General features: G+C 37.9%; 1 protein-coding gene across 1 annotated transcript in view; it reads left to right on the top strand.

The window, feature by feature from the left end:
• Positions 1-24,698, top strand: part of LOC116914230 (probable ATP-dependent RNA helicase DDX60) — a 159,955-nt gene that overhangs the window by 14,348 nt on the left and 120,909 nt on the right. The window contains exons 6-10 of the mRNA XM_032918425.1: positions 327-443; positions 4,100-4,261; positions 5,726-5,884; positions 15,184-15,325; positions 16,813-16,968. Coding sequence (XP_032774316.1) covers positions 327-443; positions 4,100-4,261; positions 5,726-5,884; positions 15,184-15,325; positions 16,813-16,968 — 736 coding nt within the window. The remainder of the gene's footprint in view (positions 1-326; positions 444-4,099; positions 4,262-5,725; positions 5,885-15,183; positions 15,326-16,812; positions 16,969-24,698) is intronic.

Below are 24,698 nucleotides of genomic sequence, written 5' to 3'. Positions count from 1 at the left end.
GCACTGAATTGTTTTGGGCAGGAGGTTTGCAAATACATTACATTATGATGGCCAATTTTCTAAGTCACTGAGCTGTACATTTAAAGGAACTGCAGTTTATATTATTTATACCTTTGTGAAATTGCTAAGATATGGTGCTATTTTAAAAGGAAAGATAAACAAGTATTGCCTGGAAATGTATGTAAACTGCTGACCATCCTCAATGACATTAGTGTAAACTTTGCATTGAGAACTGCATTGTAACAGGATTGTATCTTAAATTTCTGAGTTTTGTCATTGGGAAGTAATAATTTTATTTATGACAATTTTCATACTTTGTTTTGCAGAATGAAAGAACGATTATGAATGTTTACAAAGCCCTGATTAAACAGTTGGAAAAATACAGAGATAGGGCTTTAACACCTCTGTTCGGAGATTTAAAATTCAATGATATGGAAAAAGAGGTAATAGAACTTGAAAAAATACTTTTAAGTTGAACTATTTTTTTTTAAAAGAGTGTGTGTGTGTGTGCCCATTCACAGGCACATGTGCTGTGTGTATGAAGGTCAGAATGTATAGTGTATAACTCCTACCATCTCACCTTGATCGAGACCAGCATGCTTCCAGTGTTTTCTTTGGTCTAATGGATACAGTAATAGGCCTATTGTAACAGTGGAGAGTAGGAGAAATAGTAGCCACCTTTCTCCTGTTCCTGCTCAGTGTAGAAATGTCTCCCGGTTTAAGTGGGACTAAGATATAGATATGTCTAGACTCTGATGTAAGGAATATGACTCTGAGCTTCTCCCGTTGTTAATATCATGAACGTATTAGTGTAGATTCAGCACAGTCCTACAGTCCCTTAGCTTTCTTTTTGTCATGTTGCCTTAACACATGTTTTAATACTGCATTCCTAGTGTACATATACTTCATCATGGTGTATTGTTTTGTTAATCTGGTCTTGGGTTCTGGTTGCTGTATTTCCTGTTTGACTTTTGCCTTGGTTGCCATTGCAATACTTTAATTTTTATCCTTTGTATTTCTAGTATTTATTTGTAAGGTTTTATATGCCTCATGGAAAATATTAGAATGTTGGTACTTCCTTTTTAATACACTGAAATACTGTCTAGATCACCGCAGTTCTTCAGGCTTCTTTGAAATTCTCTATTTGACTCTTGGTGTATATTTGTCTGGGTGGTTTCTTAGTCATTATATGCACCTCATGCATAATGGTTTACTTAAGCCTACTAACTAATTCTAAGAGACTCAGTTTTATACTCTGTTCCAGGAAATTCGCAACTTCACTTTCTCAAGTTTGTTTCCATCAAAACTTTTGAAGTTGACTTTTAAAAAACTTTGCAGTTGTTTTCTGACTCAGTGTTATTCTCTCTCCTACTTTATTTCATACATTTTGTGATTTCTCTTATTAGTTTAATTATGTTTCTCTAATTTCAGCTTGAGTTTGAAATATATATATATATATATATATGTATATATATATATTTTATTCTCTTAGGTTATGATTTTGTCTTTTATTTTGGATTTTCTTGTTTCTTTCATCCATTTCTTTTGAGCAGAGCATCTTCTCAGTTTTGCTGTTAAATATTGTTTAGCGTTGTGACTTTTTTCTGAACACTGCTTCCATTGTATCACATAGATTTTAAGATCGAGACAACAATTTTCACCATATTCCATAGTCTATGATATTTACTGGTTTCATTATAATTTTTAAAGGAATTACATAAATTCAGTCTGTCTTTTATTCACATGAATCTCTTAATAGAAAATTTAAAATCTGAGACAGGAGTGGTGGACAGTGGTTAAAAGCAGTAGCTGCTCTTGCATAGGACCTGGGTTTGATTCCCAGGATCCACATGGTGGTTCACCATCATCCATAACTCCAGTTACAGGGCTCTGATGCCCTTTTTCTGACATTAATGGGCATCAAGAACACACATGTGCAGGCACTACCCTCACACTTAAAATCGAATGAATAAATCTAAAAATAAAAAAAGAAAATTAAATATTCCTGATGAAAACATTTCTTTAAAAATCACATTTGCATACCTAAGGGCAGATTCATTATTTCTTGTGAATTGTTCCAATTCACTCTTTAATCTGCTTTATTCTTGCAAAGTTTTAGAATCTCTCCTTGGTCACTACAATGTCTTGAGGTGGGACAAATGTGACAGGGAACTGGACATCTTCACCTGGACTATCCAATATCTCCTTATACATAGTCTGCATTGTTGTTTTCTAGGACTACCATTTTCTTTTTTTAACTAATGCAGAAGAGGTGATTTTGTGCAGAATACCCATAAAAGCACTCAGGACTTTCAAAAAGATGATTGCTATGATATGTGTTGCTTCTAATCATGTGGATTACCCACCCTGCTATGTGTTTTAAGAAAATGCCTGGAGAGTTTGGCTCAGTGATAAGAGAACTAACTCTTTTGCAGAAGATCCAGGGTCCGTGTCTAGTACCCACATAGCAGCTCACAGCCTACTTGAACTTCAGTCCCAGGAAATCCGTTTCTGAATTCCATGGGCACCCAGAACACTCATGGTTCACATATATACGTATGGACAAATATTCATAACCATAACCATAAAATAATGAAAAAAACCAAAGTCTAGAATGCATAATAACTTTTGTGAGTAACCCAGTGCCTTTGTTCACATGGGAATACAGGGTATCAAATTCAGAAGTGTAGCATAGAGATTCAAGAATGTGACGGTCTTGATATTCTGAATACCTTTCCTTATTATTATGTCTGGGCCGTGTAGAGTGTCTTCACTTAGAGACAAGACTCATACTTTTTAACTATATCTTTTAAGTAACATCAGTGTATTTTACAGTAGTCAGGTTATGCTGGATGTACACCCTTTTTGTTACTTTTCTATATTATGGCATGCACATTTTGTGACCTCATTACAATTTTTACCAGTGTTATTTTGTGGACATATGGTCATATTTCTTCAATGCCAAACATTTAAATGGTTTGAGGGTTTGCTTTTATAAATCATTCTGTTATGAACACCTTCATGCATATGTCTTTGGGCAGATTTTGGATTGTTCATCTAGTTAGTTCTTTAGAACTTAAATGAGAAATATTAGTATATTGAATGACAAATTAATGTATTGTCATATGCCCTTACCTAAACTTTTGCCTGCCTATAACCTCATTAGGAAAGCATATAAGTGTAGGTTGATGCTGTTATGCAGGTGAAGGCAGACAAGGTAAAATGAGTCCTGTCATTGGATGAGAAGGAAGGGAGGCGGGAACAAAGGTTTTAGAAGGGAGGGAGATACAGAGAGAGGTGGCGGGAGCAAGGAGGAGGTGCTGAGAGAACATGGCAGCAGATTCTGTGCGAATAGTTACAGGTTGTTGTGACTATTTTTAAGGGATGGGTGTGTACAGGATTTTGTGCTGTCTAGATGGGCAAATTATATCTTATCAATTGGGTCAGAGGTTATTGTGTGGTGTGTTCTTTCATATGGAGACTTAATTGAGTTCAAGAGAGTGTGTGGTGGCGGGCCCACCATGGAATTGGGACCTGTATGCATGGCATAGTGGCAACCTGTGAGTGAGGACAGAGCAGCTGGGCAGGGTGCTGCACTGAAACGTGGACTGCCTGGGTCAGAGGGAGCCCGGGAGAGGAAGTGAGGAACAGTAGGCACAGAAGAGGTAGTGATGTGCACCTTTTTTATTTATTACTGAAACATGAGGAGTGGCATACCTTAATTACTGAAACTGTTAATAAAGTATTAAAGGATGAAAAAGCACTTGATAACGTGAAAATAAAAAAAACCCTGCAGTTGTTATATTACTAAAGAATTTGATTTTTTCCCATGTTCTCATTATTTGTGTTTCATTAGAGAATAAGTATTTAAAGAGTCATGGATTTTCTGTTGATTTATGGGTATTTTTATGTGCATGCATTAACAGTTTTGTTAAAAAATTTAAAATAATTTATCACTCAAAATTTTCGATTGTAATTTATTTTATTTTTTTAGTGGAAATAGCTGCAGTTTCCACGTCAACCCATTTCTTACTATACAATCCCTGATGAATATAGTTTTCTACATGCCATGACCTGTTACCATTGCCTACTGTGCCAGGTATCTGAAATTGTATCTTTGCTGAAGCAACTCTGGCCAGAAGGATCTGACATCCGACGAGTCTTTTGTGTCACCTCATGTTCTCTCTTCTTGGAAATGTACCACAGCTACTTAGAAAACAGAGAGAAGAGAGCATCCACAGAGACATCCGAAGTCACACAGGTGTGGTTGGTACACAAGGGTACAGGTTGTTACACTGGGATACAGGTTGTCACATGGGGATACGCTATTGATTTCTACTGTTGCCTTTTATTACTTTTATCTACCATTTTCCCCATGTGGTACTGGCATTTTCTCTTGTTTATATGAACTTCAAAAATAGGAAAATCCCTACAATTCCTGTTATAAAGAATTATGCTGTTCAATGATCTAGAGTGTTCATATAGGTCTTTCATGTAGGATCTGTATAGCCTAAGACACCCACAGGCAAGCAAAGGAGAAACTACCTATTACATGCTTTGGGCTTTTTCTGGGTACAGTACATGAAATGCTCAGAAAAGCTTTGCAAGATAGGCATTGTTATTTCTAGTCCACATTGTAAAGAACTGACTTTAGGCTTTTGAGAGTAGCAGTCTGCCAACTGAAGGTATTAAATAATAATAATGTAGACTGAATTCAGATTTATCTTGTGGAAAGTTCTCACTGACATTAAAATATACTCTCACATTGTGGTGTCTCGGTGCCCTGCTAGCTGGGGAGAGACTGCTGTTCTTATGTGTCTTTATTGCAAAAAGGATCAAGAATCTGGTGGCCAGTTGAAATTTAGGTGTGAGTAAACATTCGCCTCTGCATGTGTGTGCTCATGGGCACATAGGTAAACACACAGGTGCACATACCATGCTATGTGTAATCTGAGTACTACGGAATCTCAGCTGAAGAATCCTATTAACTTTCTTGATTTCAGAAATGGACAAGGACACATTTTTAATATTTTGCTTTGCAGTATCTCCTTAAATATAATTTTTAATGAAACCTTTCTACACGATTAGACATCCTATTTTAAATCATCCCAAAATCACGATAGTAAGTCAAACTTTTCTCGTTGGAACTTCTAACCATTAGACCCTCTCTGTCATCCTAGACATGTCCCAATGAGGTCTTCTTACTCCCCAGAATGAGCCAAAAACATTTGGCAATAGCAACAATATCCCTTTCCCACGAGGCTAAGTATGTCTACTTATTTCTCCTTGTTGTCATTCTGCAGTTACACTTTTTAGCTTCATCACAAGCCTGCTGACCTCATGCTGGTAGTTCATAGTATTGCCTTAGAATATAATATGTGGATAGACGAGGGTACTTATCATGTAGTCCCAACCACTCAACGTCCTGTGATTCTTTTCCTTTATCATCTGGTTTATTAGCTTAAACACGGTGTCCCTGAAATACTGAATCGTGCCACACACCTACTGCTACAAAGCCAGAAGCTTCTTTTCTCCTTCATCTCAAGCATGTTTAAATGCAGCCTAGTTTCTGGACACATGCTGACTCTGAATTAGAGAGTGTGTGGCTGTGGAACTCTCCCAGACACTTCCCAAGAGAGCTTGGTTACAGAGTTTGTACTTCTGAAGATTGAGTGTGAAGTCTCCCAGCCTGCGTTTCTCAGCTCCCCATCTTTATTTCCTTCAGAAACCAGATAATTGCTTAACCCTGAAGGACGTGGAAGACTTTAGTAAGCTACATTGCCTCAGTGTGGCTTTTCAGCTCCATTTACCTCTCTCCCAGAGAGCTCGCTCAAGATTCATCACTTCGAATTGGATTCAGGACCTCGAGACTGTCTTAAAAATGGTAAATCTAATCTTCATTCACTCATACTTCTGTTTTTACTACGTGATACATAAAAAGTACAATAACCTTTGAGACAGATTTATACAATAGTGTTAAATGTTGAGATCTTCAAAGGTTGGCTCGCTTAAATCAGTCACGTGGACTACTTTTAACAACTATATTATGTAGCAATCGCCAGCGTCATGACATGTATCCAACCCCAGGAGCAGCTCCTAGACATTTTCCTTCCTAAAATTCTTGTCAGGATCAAGGTTTTGTCATTAACTAGGAAGTTCCCAGTGACCAACACGTTATACATTGAGAAGGAACCAAGGACAGTAAGATGATGCTTTAATTTTTTTCCATTACAGATTATGGGTAGAGAGAATACAGAGACCTTAGGAAAAGTGAAAACAAAACTTACTCTAGAGTCTTCCCTGCAAATCTTGTGTTAGAACCTGTTAACCCTTCAGTTTACCTTCTTCATTTTAAATGCACGGATTTTTCTGCTGGAAAACTGAAACATTGCATAAAGTGAAAACTGATTCAGAAATGAATTTAAAGTGGATGCAGCCATGCTGTAATCCCAGCACATGGAATGCTAAGGCAAGAGAATCACTGCAAAGTGGAGGCCAGAGGATGTTACACAGTCTCAGAACAACCTGGGCTACATAGTGAGACTTTGTGAAAGAGAAGTTCTTTGTCTTTTTTTCAAGTTTCTATTATTCTATTCTTCTTATTTAATCTATTTTTACAGTCTAGTCATTATCCTCCTCCCAGTCTGCCCTCTGATTGTTCTTCATCCCATTCCTCCTCCCCTGTCTCTGAGAGGATGTCCCCCTACCCCATCCCACCGAACCTCCCCATTTCCTGGGGCCTCAAGTCTCTCAAGGGTTAGGTGCATCTTCTCTCACTGGGACCAGACCAGGCAGTCCTCTGCTGTATATGTGTCTGGGGCCTCGAACCAGCTCTTGTCTGCTGCCTAGTTGATGGCTCAGTGTCTTTCTTTTTCTTATGAGTTAAAGGAATATCTATTGACTGTTTCCTCCCATTGTGGTCCAAAATCTCAAAACCTACACAGTTCTTCATCTTTTCATGTGCCTCCATTCGTTACTTAGGTTTCCTTGTTCACTTTTGGGCTGTTAAGAGCAGGGTTGCTAAAGATATCCATATAAATGTTTTCCTTTCTACATTTTCATGTTTTCACTCCAATATGTATGATATCATCTTTAAGGACTAGTTGTTACAACTCTCTGTATGAATATATGTGTATACACACACACACACACACACACACACACACACATAGATTAGCTATTTATACTTTCTTTTAGGATCTTGTGATAGTCAAGGAAAGTGTCTTATGCCTAATGGAATTAGGAAATGTGCTCATCCAACATAGAGATAGAGTGAGGAAACCACTCTTCATTATCCACACCCAACTCTTTCAGACAGCTACATTTCATAGAGAAGGCCCATTGAATAATTACCACTACGGAAGAAGTATTTTAGAATTTGATAGTGAAAAGGTCTAACCAAGTTTGCAAAGGTTTCTCTTAAGAAGTTACATGGTTCAAATACCAAAGGATGAGGAGGAATTAGCAGTGTAGAGAACAGAAACCATATTCTTAGAGAAGAAACAGACTGTGTGATTGTCCTGAAGATAGACAGCATTGCCATGGAACTGAGGTCCATCAAGTGTATCAGGGATAAAAAGAATATGGAGTAGGTGATGAAGTAGGGTGATGGAGTAGGTGATGAAGAGAGACAAGTTACATAGCATCCGATAGGTCAGGATACATATACTCATCGTAAGGTCATTGGGCAACTACTAAATAGTTTTAAGCATGCTAATGGCACTTTCCTTTTTTAGAAAAGTACTTTTGCCGTGTAATGTAGACCACATAGTATAGATAAAAAACTGGATTTGGGGGGAATTAGGGGACTACTTGGCAACATAACTTTTGATGGTGTTAGAGACTAGGAGAGGAACTCTACCCTTGAGTCTCTGAGTATGTTTCTTCTATAGCATTCTGAGAAGTGACTTAGGCATAATGAAGGCAGCTTGGCTGCATGGTGAGTGTCCCCTTGCAAAATGGTCCTGCCCAAATCTGGCATAGGAGATGTGGGGAAAATTCATGAAGTGTATTGATTTGAGTGTGAGTAAAGAAGTGATTAAGTTACATTACATTTACTTGATATTGCTTGCATTACATTTACTGTCTTAGCATAATTTGACTGGGGTTGAAAACTGAAGGTCAGGTATAGGGTACAAGAGTGATGGTTCAGTTGGTAAAGCACTTGCTTCAAAAGCCCAAGAGCCTAACTTTGATCTCCAGCATAGAACCATGTAAAAATCCAATCAGGTGCAGTGATGCTCACTTGTATTGCTCAGGATAGGTAGATGGAAAGACTGCTTTTGGCCATCGAGCCTACTTGGTCAAGTTCTAGGCCAAGGAGAGACCCTGTCACATACATAAAGCACAATATACTAGGAGAATGACTCCTGACGTCATTCTGTTGCATTCACACACCTGCACACATCTGAACACACCCAGACCATACCAATATCTATACAAAAGAGTGTCAGGATATATTGAATATCTGCACTGGTGAACACTCACAGCTGCTGTAATAGAAGTTTTAGAGTTCTGTGGGGCAATAAATACCATATATGGTAAAGATGGCTCTGTGCAGATAGTTTAGATTCTTGAAAGAAAACACTATATCCTCAACCCCATAGGTAGACATTTTTCTAGATGCTCTGTTAGTCCCTTAGGAGGCAGCAAGCAGATTGATGAAAGGCAGGAAGCCTTAACTTCTGGATCTTATTTTCTTTTACACACTTTATTATGTGTCATTTTAGGTTAATATATTATATCTACTAATGTTTGCAATTAGAGTAAACATTGTGGAAATAGTATTATACTTTGGCTTTTGTTATAAACTTATTTCTCATTTAAATTGATTGTTCTGTAATTGAAATCTGGAGCCGGTATGAATGATGTACGTGAAATACAGACTTGAACGGATGCCTTCTATTTATAACTATTATTTGTGAAGAATTTTTGACATTTTTCTTGCTTTCTTCTTTTTTAATTGGATATTTTATGTATTTACATTTCACATGTTATCCCCTTTCCTCCCTGTCCCATCCCCCTTCTCACTCCCCTTGCTTCTCTGAGGGTGCTCCCATTCCCAACACCCATTCCCACCTCAACACCCTGGCATTCCCCACACTGGGGAAACAAACCTTCACAGGACTAAGGGCTTCTTCTCCTATTGATGCCTGACAATGCCATCCTTAGTTACATATGCAGCTGGAGCCGTGGGTCCCAACATGGGTACTCATTGGTTGGTGGTTTAGTCCCTGGGAGCACTGGGGGGCGTCTGGTTGGTTGATATTGTTGTTCTCCCTATGGGATTGCAAACCCCTTCAGCTTCTTCAGTCCTTTCTCTAACTCCTTTATTAGGATCCCTGTGCTCAGTCTGATGGTTAGCTGCAAGCATCCTCATCTGTATAAGTAAGGCTCAGGCAGAGCCTCTCAGGAGACATCCATATCAGGCTCCTGTCAACAAGTGCTTCGTGGTGTCAGCAATTGTGACTGGGTTTGGTGGCTGCACATGGGATGGATTCCCAGGTGGGGCAGTCTCTAGATGGCCTTTCCTTTAGTCCTGTTCCACTCTTTGTACCTGTATTTCCTCCAATGAGTATTTTGTTCCCTTTTCTAAGAAAGACTGAAGCATCCACATTTTGGTCTTCCTTTTTGAGCTTCATATGGTCTGTGAATTATTTGTTGGGTTTTCTGAGCTTTGGGGCTAATATTCACTTATCAGTGGGGACATACCATGTGTGTTCTTTTGTGACTGGGTTACCTCACTCAGGATGATATTTTCTAGTTCCATCCATTTGCCTAAGAATTTCATGTAATCCTTATTTTTAATAGCTGAGTAGTACTCCATTGTATAAATGTACCACATTTTCTGTATCCATTCCTCTGTTGAAGGACATCTGGGTTCTTTCCAGCTTCTGGCTATTATAAATAAGGCTGCTATGAACATAGTGGGACATATGTCCTTGTTATATGTTGGAGTATCTTTTGGGTATATGCCCAGGAATGGTATAGCTGGGTCCTCAGGTAATACTATGTCCAATTTTCTGAGGAACCTCCAGACTGACTTCCAGAGTGGTTGTACCAGTTTGCAATTCCACCAACAATGGAGAAGTGTTCCTTTTTCTCCACATCCTCACCAGCATGTGTTGTCACCTGAGTTTTTGATCTTAGCCATTCTGACTGGTGTGAAGTGGAATCTCAAGGTTGCTTTGATTTGCATTTCCCTGATGACTAAGATGTTGAACATTTCTTTAGGTGTTTCTGAGCCATTTGGTATTCCTCAGTTGAGAATTCTTTGTTTAGCTCTGTACCCCAATTTTTAATAGGATTATTTGGTTCTCTAGAATCTAACTTTTGAATTCTTTATATATGTTATATATTAGACCTCTATCAGATGTAGGATTGGAAAAGATCTTTTCCCAATCTGTTGGTTGCTGTGTTGTCCTATTAACAGTGTCTTTTGCCTTACAGAAGGCAATTTTATGAGGTCCCATTTGTCAATTCTTGATCTTAGAGCATAAGCCATTGGTGTTCTGTTCAGGAAAATTTCCCCCTATGTGTTCAAGGCTCTTGTCCACTTTCTCTTCTATTAGTTTCAGTGTATCTGGTTTTATGTGGAGGTCCTTGATCCACTTGGACTTGAGCTTTGTACAAGGAGATAAGAATGGGTCAATTTGCATTCTTCTACATGCTGATTTCCAGTTGAATCAGCACCATTTGTTGAAAATGTTGTCTTTTTTATACTGGATGGTTATAGCATCTGTGTCAAAGATCAAGTGACCATAGGTTTGTGGGTTAATTTCTGGGTCTTCAATTCTGTTCTATTGATCTACCTCCTGTCTCTGTACTAATACCATGCAGTTTTTATCCCAATTGCTCTGTAATACAGTTTGAGGTCAGGGATGGCGATTTCCCCCAGAAGTTCTTTAATTGTAAAAAATATTTTTCGCTATCCTGACTTTTTTTGTTATTGTAAATGAACTTGCAAATTGTTCTTTCTAACTCCATGAAGAATTGAGTTGGAATTTTGATGCGGATTGCATTGAATCTGTAGATTGCTTTTGGCAAGATGGCCATTTTTACTGTATTAATCTTGCCAATCCATGAGCATGGGAGGTCTTTCCATCTTCTGAGGTCTTCTTCATTTTCTTTCTTTAGAGACTTGAAGTTCTTGTCATACAGATCCTCTTGCTTGGTTAGAGTCACACGAAGTTATTTTATATTATGTGTGTGTATTGCGAAAGGTATCATTTCAGGTCATTTCTTTCTCCGTCTGTTTATCCTTCAGGTAGGGAAAGGCTACTGATTTGAGTTAATTTCATATCCTGCTACTTTGCTGGAGTTGTTCAGTAGTTCTCTGGTGAAATTTTTGGGTTCACTTAAGTATACTATCATATCATCTGCAAATAGTGGTATTTTGACTTCTTTCTTTTTAATTTGTATTCCTTTGACTTCTTTTTGTTGTCTAATTGCTCTGACTAGGACTTCAAGTACCATATTGAATAGGAAGAGAGTGGGTGGCTTTCTCTAGTCCTTTAATTTAGTGGAATTGCTTCAGATTTATTTCCATTTAGTTTGATGTTGGCTACTGGTTTGCTGTATATTGCTTTTAGTATGTTTAAGTATGGACCTCGAATTCCTGATCTTTCCAAGACTTATGATGAAGGGGTGTTGAATTTTTCAAATCCTTTCTCAGCCTCTAATGAGATGATAATATGTTTTTTCTTTGAGTTTGTTTATATAGTGGATTATGTGGATTTCCATATACTGAACTATTCTGCATTCTTGGGATAAAGCCTACTTGACCATGTTGCATGATCATTTTGATGTGTTCTTGGATTCGAGAATTTTATTGAAGTTTTTTTTTTTTTTTTTAATGAGGGAATTTGGTCTGAAATTCTCTTTCTTTGTAAGGTCTTCGGTTGGTTAGGCATAATCATATTTGTAGCTTCAAAGATCGAATTGGGTAGTGTTCCTTTTGTTTCTATCTTTTGGAAAAGTTTGAAGAATATTGGTATTATTAGGTCTTCTTTGAAGGTCTGCACTAAACCCATCTGGTTCTGGGCTTTTTTTGGTTGGGAGACTTTTTAATGACTGCTTCTATTTCTTTGGGATTATGGGGCTGTTTAGATGGTGTAGCTGATCCTGATTTAACTTTGGTACCTTGTATCTGTCTAGAAAATTGTCCATTTCTTCCAGATTTTCCATTTTTGTTGAGTATAGACTTTTGTAGTGGGAATGGATAATTTTTTGCATTTCCTCAGATTCTGTTGTTATGTCTCCCTTTTCATTTCTGATTTTATTAATTTGGATACAGTCTCTGTGCCCTCTGGTTAGTCTGGCTAAGGGTTTATCTATCTTGTTGATTTTCTCAATGAACCACCTACTGGTTCTGTTGATTCTTTGTATAGTTCTTTTTGTTTCTACTTGGTTGATTTCAGCCCTGAGTTTTATTATTTCCTGCCTTCTATTCCTCTTTCATGTATTTGCTTCTTTTTGTTCTAAAGCTTTCAGGTGTGCTGTCAAGCTGCTAGTGTATGCTTCCTCCAGTTTCTTTTTGGAGGCACTCATAGCTATGATTTTTTTCCTCTTAGCACTGCTTTCATTGTTTCCCATAAGTTTGGGTATGTTGTACCTTCATTTTCTTTAAATTCTAAAAAGTATTTAACTTCTTTCTTTATTTCTTCCTTGTTCAACTCATCATTGAGTGAAATGTTGTTCAGCTTCCAAGCATATATGGGCTTTTTGTTGCTTTTGTTGTTATTGAAGACCAGCATTAGTCCATTGTGCTCTGATAGGATGCATGGGATTATTTCAGTCTTCTTGTACTTGTTGAGGCCTGTTTTGTGACTGATTATATGGTCAATTTTTGAGAAGGTACCATGAGGTGTTGAGCAGAAGGTATATTCTTTTGTTTTAGGATCAAATGGTGTGTAGATGCAACATTTTTTTAGTGGGACCATTTGCTTAGAAACTTTTTTTCAAGTCTTTTACTCTGAGGTAGTATTTGTCTTTGTCACTGAGAGGCATTTCATGTATGAAGCAAAATGCTGGGTCCTATTACACATCCAGCCTGTCGGTCTTTGTCTTTTTATTGGGGGAATTGAGCCCAGAGATGTTAAGAGATATTAAGGAATAGTGATTGTTTTTATTTTTGTTGTTGTTGTTAGAGGTGGAATCATGTTTTTGTGGCTCTCGTCTTTTGGTTTGTTGCAAGAAGATTACTTTCTTGCTTTTTCTAGGATTTAGTTTCCCTCCTTGTGTTGGAGTTTTCCATCTATTATCCTTTGTATGGCTGGATTTGTAGAAGGATATTGTGTAAATTTGGTTTTGTCATGGAATATCTTGGTTTCTCCATCTATGTTAATTGAAAGGTTTGCTGGATATAGCCCAGGCTGGCATTTGTATTCTCTAAGGATCTGTATGACATCTGCTTGGGATCTTCTAGGTTACATAGTCTCTGTAAAGAAATCTGATGTAATTCTGATAGGTCTACCTTTATGTGTTACTCGACCATTTTCCCTTACTGCTTTTAATATTCTTTCTTGGTTTTGTTCATTTGGTGTTTTGACTATTATATAATGGGAGGCATTTCTTTTCTGGTCCAATCTATTTGGAGTTCTGTAGGCTTCTTGCATGTTCATGGGCCTCTCTTTCTTTAGGTTAAGGAAATTTTCTTCTATAACTTTGCTGAAGATATGTACTGGCCCTTTAAGTTGTGAATCTTCACTCTGTTCTATACCTATTTATCCTTAGGTTTGGCCTTCTCATTGTGTCTTGAATTTCCTGAAGGTTTTGGGTTAGGAGCTTTTTGCATTTTGCATTTTCTTTCACTGTTGTGTCAGTGTTTTCTTTGGTATCTTCTGTCCCTGAAATTCCCTCTTCATTCTCTTGTATTCTGTTTGTGAAGCTTGCATCTGTGACTCCTGATCTCTATCCTAGGCTTTCTATCTCCAGATCTGTCTTCTTTCATGATTTCTTTATTGTTTCTGTTTCCACTTGTAGCTCCCTTACCCCCATTGCCTCTACCTCTTTTTCCAAGAGATGGGAAGCTTCTCTAGAGTACCACTCCATCCTGAGGCATGTAGTCCCAGCATGTCTTAATATATCCACTCCCACGTATGCTAAACCAGGCCGTCCAAGTAGGGAGGGATGGGGTCTGATAGCAGGGAACAGAGACTGAGAGAGCACCCTGTTCTACTTGTTAGGAGAACCACATGAACACTTAGCTGCACATTTGCTACACATGTGTAGAGGTTTAGGTCCAACTCCTGCATGTTCTCTGTTGGTGGCCCAGGCTCTGAGTTAGTTGATTCAGTGTGTATTCTTGTAGTGTCCTTGACCTCTCTGAATTGCTCACTTCTATCTCACTCTTCCACAAGATTCCCAGGCTCTGCATGATGTTTGGTTGAAGGTCGCTGCATCTGCTTTTATCAGATGCATGAAGCCTCTCAGGAGATAATTATTCTACATTCCTGTCTATAAGCATAACAGCGTATCATTAATATTGTTAGGGGTTAACTCTCTCACATGGAATGGATCTCAATTAAGTTTTCATCAGAGGCAGAGTGGGTGAGGAGACCTCAACCAGGAGGCTCTTGTTTTAACTCTGTAAACCATATAACTGAAGAAGACTTGTCTGCCGTGCCCAGAAGTGAGTGCTCTTTCTGTGGCCATTCTGTCTGTGTTAAAGTGGAACATCACTGCACAAACCTAAGTCGGGTGAATAGCCATCAGTGTGGGTAGATGGGAGTATATGAGTTTGAAAGGTTTAGTGCTTTCTAGAATCCTTGGCAGCCCAACTCGTGACAGCCCAAAAGTGAACTAGGAAGCCTAAGTAAAAAGGCACATTGAAAAGAAAAAGAATTTTATTTTATTTATTTATTCACTTTTTTGAGACAAGGTCTTACTGTGTAGCCGAGGTTGTTTTGAAACCGACTGTGTAATATACACTGGCCACCACCTTGTGTCCTGCCTTAGTGTCTTAAGTCCTAGGATCACAGAATGGCCATATCCACTTTAAATTCATTTTAAATCAGATTTTACTGTAATTCTTATTCAGCTTAAATGGGTTTACATTTTTAATGACAGTTGTGGTAGCCGTTCCATTTGACATCATTAGGATTATAGGGGGAATGGAGTCATTCTATATACTACTGTGGCCATAAAAGCTGTCAATAACTTTGTTTTACTTTTGATTTTCAGAAAGAGTGGTGCGAGTATTTCACCCTAAATAATGTGGATATATTTGAATTTTGGAGCCTCGATTTACTTCACGTTTCTGACTTAAGTGATGAGCCTTTGTTGAAGAATATTGCTTTTTACTATGAATATGAAAATAAAGGAGGTATCAATAAACTATATGATAAATATCACCTTCCTTTAAAGAGAAAATTCATAAAGGATTTAAAGCTTCAAAACCATTTATTTTTCTAAAAATTATTTATTTACTTTATATTCCGCTATCAGTCCCCCCATTACCCCCTCATGAAGATCTCCCTCCATTCCTCCCTCTCCTTCTCCCCTAAGAAGGGGGAGCCCCTCAGGGTATTACCACTCACTACTCCCCACTGTGGAACTAAATGCATCCTCTCTCACTGAGCCTGACGAGGTAGCCCAGTTAGAGGAACGGGATCCACATGCAGGCAACAGATTCAGGCAACATACCACTCCAGTGGTTGGGGGAGGCACATAAAGATCCAGATGCACATCTACTTTACATATGTGAAAGAGGGGAGGGTGGGATGGGGTGGGGTTTAGGTCCAGCCTGTGCTTGCTCCCTTTGTGATTCAAAAGCCACAGAAGGGTCCAGGTTGACCTTGGTCTTCTGGAGGTTGGTCTTCCTTCCCTGGAGTACCTGTTCTCTTTGAGACCCACAATCCTTTCCCCAACTCTTCATAAGATTCCCCAGCTCCATCTAATGTTTAGCTGTGGGTCTCTGTCAAACCATTTTTTAAATGTCTGTTGTATAAATAGTAATTACTTTCCAGTTTCCCAGTCTTTGTCTGTTTAAAATTTTATTTAGTGGTAATCAGAATATAGTAATCCAAATATTTTTCAACTTAATATTATTTCGTAAGTGTTTTTGTGAAAAGCATGTGTTTGACATTTCATAACAGTTCATTTTCACACATGGCGTATAATGATTATTATAAAATCACTCTCATTAATAAAACATCTCACTATTATTAGATATTTAGAGATTTTTGTCTTTCCAAGAGATAAGGGACAATCTCTACACTTTCTTTGTGTACATTTTTTTGTTGTTGTTTGAATAATTTTTCTCATGTTTTTATAGTCAATGGACAATAAGACACATTTTGAGGAACAGAACTTGAGTGTTATTGAAATGTCTTTTACGTCAAGATTTGTTTCCTTTATATTATTCCATCATTATGCATTGGAATAAATTAGCTTCTTATAAACTAATGATTCTTTGCTAATTTTTATTTTAGTTTTAGTTAGTGTTACTGGGTACAAGGTTATGTGTTGTATAATATTTTTATTCTCTTAAAAATAATTAAATCTTTACTGCTGGTTATTATTAGTTAAGACAGTTTTTAATATTAAGGTGTCAAACAGAAAAGCAAGATTGGTTTTAAGATGTGTCAGGGACATTATCTACAGAGTGATCATTTTCATTTAGATTCAGTCTGAAGCCTACTGAAAATTCCACTGTTTGCCTTATATTTCCAAGCATGGTTACTTGAGTGAAGGTATGTGTGTGTGTGTGTATGTGTGCGCGCGCACACATGCACATTGGGAGGTACATGTATGTGGTTCTAGACATAAGTCAATGCTTCTTAATACTGAATATTTTTAATTATGATCCAGGCCTGGATTTGAAAGTAGGAGATGTCATCATGAAAGAGTATATACATCTCTGGGACACTGTGTCAAAGTTAGTCAAAAAGTTTGATGTGGGAAAACCAATTCCTTTGAGAACAACAAAAGTTCATTTTATTGAAAAGACACTGTCGCCAATCAAAGGTAATTTATTGCCAACTTAATTTTGAGGAAAAAAATTTAAAGCTCCAAGTAAAAATGATTTTCTAGCATTTATGTGTTTTATATAGTTGTCATGTTCATGTGGTGGTGTGTGATTTGACTAATATTGAAAACATATTTTTCTTGTAAATAAGTTTGCCAATTTAAAAATAAAAAACAGATTTGAGTAAATTCTATTTCTAGCAGTACAACCTCTGTCAACTGAAAAATTTCTTTGTGTAAAAATGGTGGATAGAAGACTCTCAGATTCTCTTATATAATGGTAGTTCCATTTACAGCAATAGCGTGGGAGACATCAGCAAGGTAACTCTGGGGAAGATGAGAACCACCTAAACCAGTTGAGAGTCCAGTGTGACTCCATACTCAGCATCTGCCTTATGTAGCAACAAAAATAACCTGTAGATGTGTGTTGGGAGGCGGGGAAGAATGAGAACCTGAAGAATAAAAAGAAGCCAGCAATCACTTTAGAAAGCTTTTGCCTAAATCACTGCAAACCACCGATGTAAAGATTGTTGTATCTTCCCTGGGAGCAGCCACAGGAGCCAAGGCCAGAGCCAGGTGGTGATGGAACTCAGTCTTCACACCACCCAGGCTCATAAGGACAAAAGTCAAAGGTTAGCTCCCCCTAGACCAGCCTGTAATGAACAGAAGTGAAAAGGAGTCATACTGGGTCTGCAGCATAATAAATTATTCTTGAGTTCTCTACTTTGGAAGACAGGAGGTGGATGTGAGTTTGGAATCTTGGGATGGAGTACACACTAGTTTGGAAGCATCTTTAGTGAGGAAAAAGAGAGCTAGGGTATTCTCTAGTTCCTATTTTGAATTGGACTGAGTGAGGGCTATTCCCTTGCTTCTGGCTTGATCTTTGTGAATGATAAGGAGAAAAGTACTAAACTAATTTTTACAAAAGGTGTCTGGGCAAACACAGGAACAGAGAGCATCAGGAGAATTATGATTTTGTTAAATAAAGAGTATTCATTAGTCAATTATAACAGCCATTGAATGCTTCTGATCTATTTTCTATCTATCTACCTATCTATCTATCTATCTATCTATCTATCTATCTATCTATCTATCTATCTATCTATCTATCTATCTATCATCCATACATCTTTTTTTATTCATATATATATTTCTCATCTGCACATTTATCTTTTTATTCATCTATCATCTATCTGTCTGTCTTATCATTTTTGTCATTTATCTATCTGTTATTGCGTATGTTTGTTTATAAACCAAAGGAAGTTCAAAAGGCTTCTGTAATAATACCAATCACATCACCTTTGTCTTTCACTCTTTTCTATTTCATTTTTTGACTCTGTGTATGTGATCTCTCTAATTGCTATCTTTAGATTCCTTATCTCTTAGTAGACAATGATGAAACATTTGAAAATAAGTACCACAGCAATTATCTATCTACTATTTATCTCCTTATCTTCTATTAATAATCTGTCATCTTCATCATCATCATGTATCTACCTTCTATCTTTTTCTGTTTAGTCACCCAGTTGCCTACTTATTTAATCTACTGACCTATTTACTTATTTGTTTGTTTATTTTCTACTATGTTCCAAAAGACTCAGTGTGGGAAATAGCTTTATGCACAGGATTGGGATTAGAATATAAAATATAAATAAAGTAAATATAAAATGTTTTTAAATGTGAAAATTTGAAAAACAATTATTGTCTTCCTGTCTGAAAATTTCACATTTAAATTTATGGCAATTTTTGTATTTACAGAAAGTTCCCAGGAGACGATGCCAAATTTAGGTTTCATTCCAATATCATGTAATTTAGTTGATGAGTTTACTAGAGACATTTTGAAAGACTTGCCTTTCCTAAAGAGGTAAGGCCTAAATATATTTTAATAAATACCTGTTTGGAATGGATAAGTTACTTATTAAAGTTCTTTGAGAAAATCTTTCCTGAATAAACTTCAGAAACACGACACATCTAAAATGGTAGATTATATGTGTAACATATGGTCTGTTGACTTTCTTTATGATATCTGTATGATTTTATTTGGATAATGAAGCACCTCACCATTATGATAAATTATTGAAACAAGGGATGGTTGAGATTGTTGGAGACATGAAGAGGTCCTGGTTCCTGAAACTTCTAATAGAACTCTCTTTGGGTTCTACCACACATGTTGTATTCCAGGAAGAGGAAAAGGAATTATGGTTTTCAAAGTTTTACAAGGTGTTGGATTTGGAGGCATGGGTTTGAAATACATTTTTCTTTTTCTCTTACAGTGATGACCCCATTGTTACGTCACTGGTTAAGCATAAGGAATTTGATGAACTTGTGCACTGGGATTCCCACAGACCCCTGAGTGATGATTATGACAGGAGAAAGGTCACTTTTGATGGTGAGCTTGCTGGTTCAGCTGAAAGAATTTAAATCTACTTCACTCTGATCTTTCTTTCAAAAGGAAGTTCATTATAAACATAAATGAAAAGTTTTGAGGAAGAACAGTCAATGAGATATTCAGATGTATAACAGGGAGAATGTTAATAGAGAATTATCACTTTGTTTCCTGGTGGTTGGTTGTTTATACAGAGCTTGTAGGTATGCTAGGGAGAGGAATACATATGTGAACTTTGTCTCATGAGCTTGTCACTGTGTTAAGGAAAGATGGTTTGTTGTTTAAGGAATCTGAATGTTCTTTGAAATCTAATATATGGAGATTAAGCATACAGCTCTATGACTGATTTATTGCCCAGGATAATGGCTTTATATTTTCCTACACAGTAATTCAAGGAACCAGAATATCTTAGATGGTGTTCTTCTTGGTTCTGCCTTCTTTAGCTTATTCTCAGGGTACACACTGGGGATGCTTACAGTATGTATTAAAAAACAAAAATAAAAACAAAAATCAACCACCTAGAGTTTAGGCATAGAGCCCTACTCATCACTGCTGAACTATTGGATATTGAGATTCTGGAGAAAAGACAGTCATTATCTTCAGTTGTATACCATTGCTAGTTGTTCAAACCCACAGACAAACCAATAGTCATGATTAAAATGAATGGGTCATGAATCAAAACAAAAAGATATAAGTTTGGAAAAGAGACTTTTAGGAAGATGGGAGAGATAACAGAGTAAAAAGAATATAAAAGAGAATAGGGTAAATGTGGTAGTTTGAATATGCTTGGCCCAGGGTGTGGCACTATTAAGGAGTGTGTCCTTATTGGAGTAAGTGTGGTTTTGTTGGAGGAAGTTTGTCACTTTGGGACTGAGCTTTGAGATACTTCCCTAGCTGCTGGGAAGTCAGCCTTCCGAATGTCTTCAGAACAAGATGTAGAACTCTCAACTCCTCCAGTGCCATGCCTGCTTGGATGCTGCCATGCCCCTGCCTTGAGGATAATGCACTGAACCTCTGAAGCTGTAACATTTAATTGGTCGGGGTGTCTGTCTATAGCAATGGAAACCCTAAGAAGTTTATACCAGGAGTCAGGTATGGCTGTGATAAGCCTGACCATGTTTTTGTTTGAAGGAATGTGGATTTGGGGACTTTAGATTTGGAAAGCCATGGAATGCTTTAAGTGAGACTTAATGGTCATCCTAGTAGGACTATTGAAGACATTGGTGCTGAGGGTGATTTGAACTCTGGAGATCATTCTTACGATATTTTGGTGAAAAATGTTGCTGCTTCTGCCCCTGTCTGAAGAGTCTGTCTGAGACTAAGGTGAAGAGTCTCAGATTAATTGCATGGACAAAGGATGTCTCACAAATGCCCAGAATAGACTTTGTTTTCTGGTTTACTCTCATGAAAAACATTTTGATCAAGCACAGCAAGCTTAAAACGAAAAAGTACAAAATGTATTGTTCAAGTAATAAAGGGGCACCAGGAAGTAAAATTGAATTGAATCCCATGTTCAAGGAGATAAACAGATTAAGGGAGTGGTGATCTCGGGGCAGGATCCCACCCAGCTGAGCTTATTGTTCGTGTTTTCAGTTGAACAAGGAATAGTTATATCATGTCAGGTGTTATCACCTGGTTATTGTTTTCATTTGGAATGAACTACAATCCAGAAATGGAGGGCACATTTGTAATCCAAATCTTAAGGCTGGAAGACACAGTCTTTTGATCTGGATCTTGAGGAATAGTGGTCATGAAATGTCAGGAACCAGCCTCAACATTGATAGGGCTTCTGAGAGAAGGGGTATCTGGAACAGAGAAAAGAATGACGGGAAGTCAAATTGGGGATCCAAGCTGGCAACCTAGGTTCTGATGAGATGACTACCATATCCCCTCCCCCCCTCTCTCTGTGTGCATTCTGCTCTCCTCTAGATAGGTTTGTTTTTTTTTTTTGTTTTCTCTTTTTGCTTTTTTTTTTTTTTTGCTTAAGACAGCTGTCTCTGCTTTCTAAAAGCTATTTGATAGTTCATGGGTTTTCTTACCAAAGTCAAAAACCCTGCTATAAAAAAATTATTGAATCTTCTGACCAAGTCAGAAATCTTGATAAGAAAAAAATTCTTAAAGAGCTGTTTTGCTCTCCAGAGGTTCTCCAGACAGTTCAGCTCTTGCTAGAGAAAATTCTAAAGAACTGCTATTCTGCTATTGCCTTTCTGCTAGCTCATCTCATGCAGACCAAAAGCCCAATTTTTTATTTACATATCAGTTCAGTTATTTATTTCAGGTTCCCTTTTAATGATTTTATGAATCAGCATCCTGTGACCCCAACCCTTTGATTCTTAGGAAATAGAAAGCACATTTTCTTTTAACATTGCAAAAGAATTCAGAGATCTTCCTGTCTCTGTTAAGAACAGAGGATAAACTAGCTGGGTGGGACTCTGTCTGAAATTACCATTTCTACCACACATGGGCCTAACCTTGTTGTGTCCCAGGTTGACCTTTTACTCAGGAATCTGTCTGCTTTGTGTCTTCCTGCCTTTGTATCTTTCTGACAAGTTGACTCATTAATACAGCTGTTTTTGTTCCTTTAGATTCATGAAGCCCCCATATAATTCATAATGCATCCTTACAGTTTTGCATAGTTGAGAAAGTATATATTTTCAAGCTCATGTGTGTATCCAGAGCTCTTTCCTATAGCTGTAAGGGCTATCCTGAAGGTCCTAGTGTAGCATTTTGCTGAGATATTAGCTATACCTTTGACTCGTGGATTCACACACTGTCTGATTATCTTGGAGTCATTAATGTTAACAGTGAGGACATTCCTTGGAGGAATGTGAAAATATGTACATTATATACATTATGCTAGGGGCAGGATCTGGTCACTCTGTCCCCACCAGGGCTTTGCAGGGCTCAGCAATGAAAAGCTTAGGTCTAGCCATGCTAGTACACACCTTTAATCCCCAGAGACAATGGCAAGCAGATCTCTGAGTTCAAGGCCTGCCTGGGACAGAGCAAGTTCTAGATGAAAAAAAAAATTTAATCCAGACATAGTGAATCTTACTTTTATTCTCAGCCTTCAGGAGACAGAACCATGCAGATCTCTGAGTTCAAGGTCAATTTACAGAGTAAGTTCCAGGTGAGCCAAGCTTAGGCAGTAGAGGAGTTGGAAAACAGAAAGCTGGTAATAATGCAATAAAAGAAGGGGGCCAAGTTCCAGCTCCAACAAGCAGCAGAACTCGGCAGCTTTGGCCATGTGATTTTGGCTTTAGAGTCAAGAATAGAAGGGATAACTGGGACAGTTGATGGTGGTCAGCTGGAGCTAAGAAGTCAGTGGTGATTAAGAAGAGTCCAGCATCACTGAAGTGCAGTCCTCTGGGAAGTGTTTTCTGAGAGCATGAAGAAGTTCTGTTCCAGAGATTGGGAAGGTTATATGGGTGCTGCAGCTGGACTTGGTAATGTGTAAGAATCACCCAGATGGCACTGGTTTTGAAGGCACGAAGGAGTCATGGAGAGCAGCTGAGACTTGTCACTATTAGAGGCCAGAAGAGGCCATTGGTGAAGGTGAAGCCTCAGTTGCAGTTGATGGCCCAGGACTGAAGGAGTCATGCAAAGAAGTTGAGGCTTAGCACTGTAAAGGGAGTCTATGAGAGGCTATTGGTGTTGAAGACCCCAGAGTTTTGGAGATGTCAGTACCATGGATGATCACCAAGAAGAGCAGTGGCAGTGGAGTGGATCAACCTGAGCTTAGAGTGGTACAGAGGGCAGAGCTGGAGAAGTGATGTGAGCCTCTTGGAGAAGCCTTGAAGATTTTGTGTGGATCTCAGACATTGGAACAAGAACATGTAAAGGCGGAGAACATGAAGATGCAAAGTTTAGAATTTGCCCAGCTATTTTTAGGTCTTGCTTTGGTCCAATATTTCCTCACTATGATGTTTTGGAATTATCATGTATATCCTGTGAAGTTGGAGGTATGTGATCTGCTTTTTGATTTTTGACTTTATATGGGATTACAGTTAAGTGATTAGATAAATCTCAGAAGAGCTTTTGAACTTTGAACTTTTAACATTGTTGAAACTGTTATAGACTATGGAACATTTGAAGTTGGACTAAATGTACTTTGCATAATGCTAGGTATGGCCCCCACAGACTCATGTATTTAAACAAGCCTATGGGTGCCAGAGAGTGGAATGTGTCGGTTTGAATATGACTCAGGAAACAGCACTATTAGGAGGTAAAGCCTTGGAGGAAGTGTGTTACTTTTGGGGTGGGCTTTGAGATTTTTTTCCTTGCTGCCTGGAGCCAGTCTTCTTCTGAATGCAGTCAGAGAAGGACATAGAACTCTAAGCTCCTTCTGCACCATGCCTGCCTGGATGCTGCCATGCTTCCTGCCTTGATGATAATGGGCTGAACCTCTGAATCTGTAAGGCAGCCACAATTAAATGTCTTTTATAAGATTTGACTTGATGATGGTGTCTCTTCACAGCAATGGAAACCCTAACTAAGACAGTAAGTAATTAGAGTACATAATATACAAATTACATAATATACGAATTGTCAGAAAGCACATTTGATCAATAAAATTAAAAAAAAATTCTTGGTATTTCTTTTGGAAGTAGGCAATGAAAACTTGTCTTGGAAGTGTTAGAGTTGCTGTGAGTTGTTGGCCAGTGGTAGAGCCCTTAACTTGTGTGCATGGACTACTAGGTATAATTCCATAGACAAAAAGAAAGAAGTTTAAAAAGTGTCACTTTTGTAGATATGTTAAAAGTTATATGGATGAGATTGCCTAATTTAAGGTACCTTCTTTGACAAAACTGATTATGTAACATTACTGTTATATAATAGAATGAATACTGCCTGAGTATAGAATGGTGTGAAGGTTTAGAGAGATGCTACTAAGAAATCATAGAAATTTTATTTAAATTTTTTCTTTTTTTCAGACAAAAGAGACCCCCGCTATCTTAGAGGTTTGCAGAAGTATCATTATTTTCAACGATTTTATGGGAGCTCATTAGAATCAATCACTTCAAAGACCATCATCACTGAAGGCCCTAAGCCAAAGAAGGATTGTATTAAGTCTAAGAGAACAAAGGCACATGTATGTTTCTGTCAATTTTATTATTATAAAAATCTCTCCATAGATGTCTTCCTTTCTTAGTTGTATGGCTGTAGTGGTTTGAATGTGATGTCTCCCACAGCTTTAGCGTTTGAATGTGTGGCCCTCAGTTGGCAGCCCAGTTGGACAGGCTCAGGAGGCAGTCCTTGCTGGAGACAGCATGTCACTGGAGGCGGGCTTTGAGCATTTGTAGAATTGCTCTTTGAGTTGGCTCTCTGCTTGCAGTTTAAGATG

This window comes from Rattus rattus, chromosome 13 (genome assembly GCF_011064425.1).
Source record: "Rattus rattus isolate New Zealand chromosome 13, Rrattus_CSIRO_v1, whole genome shotgun sequence".
In the NCBI taxonomy this organism is placed as follows: domain Eukaryota; kingdom Metazoa; phylum Chordata; class Mammalia; order Rodentia; family Muridae; genus Rattus; species Rattus rattus.
This window is presented reverse-complemented; position numbering and strand designations above follow the sequence as displayed.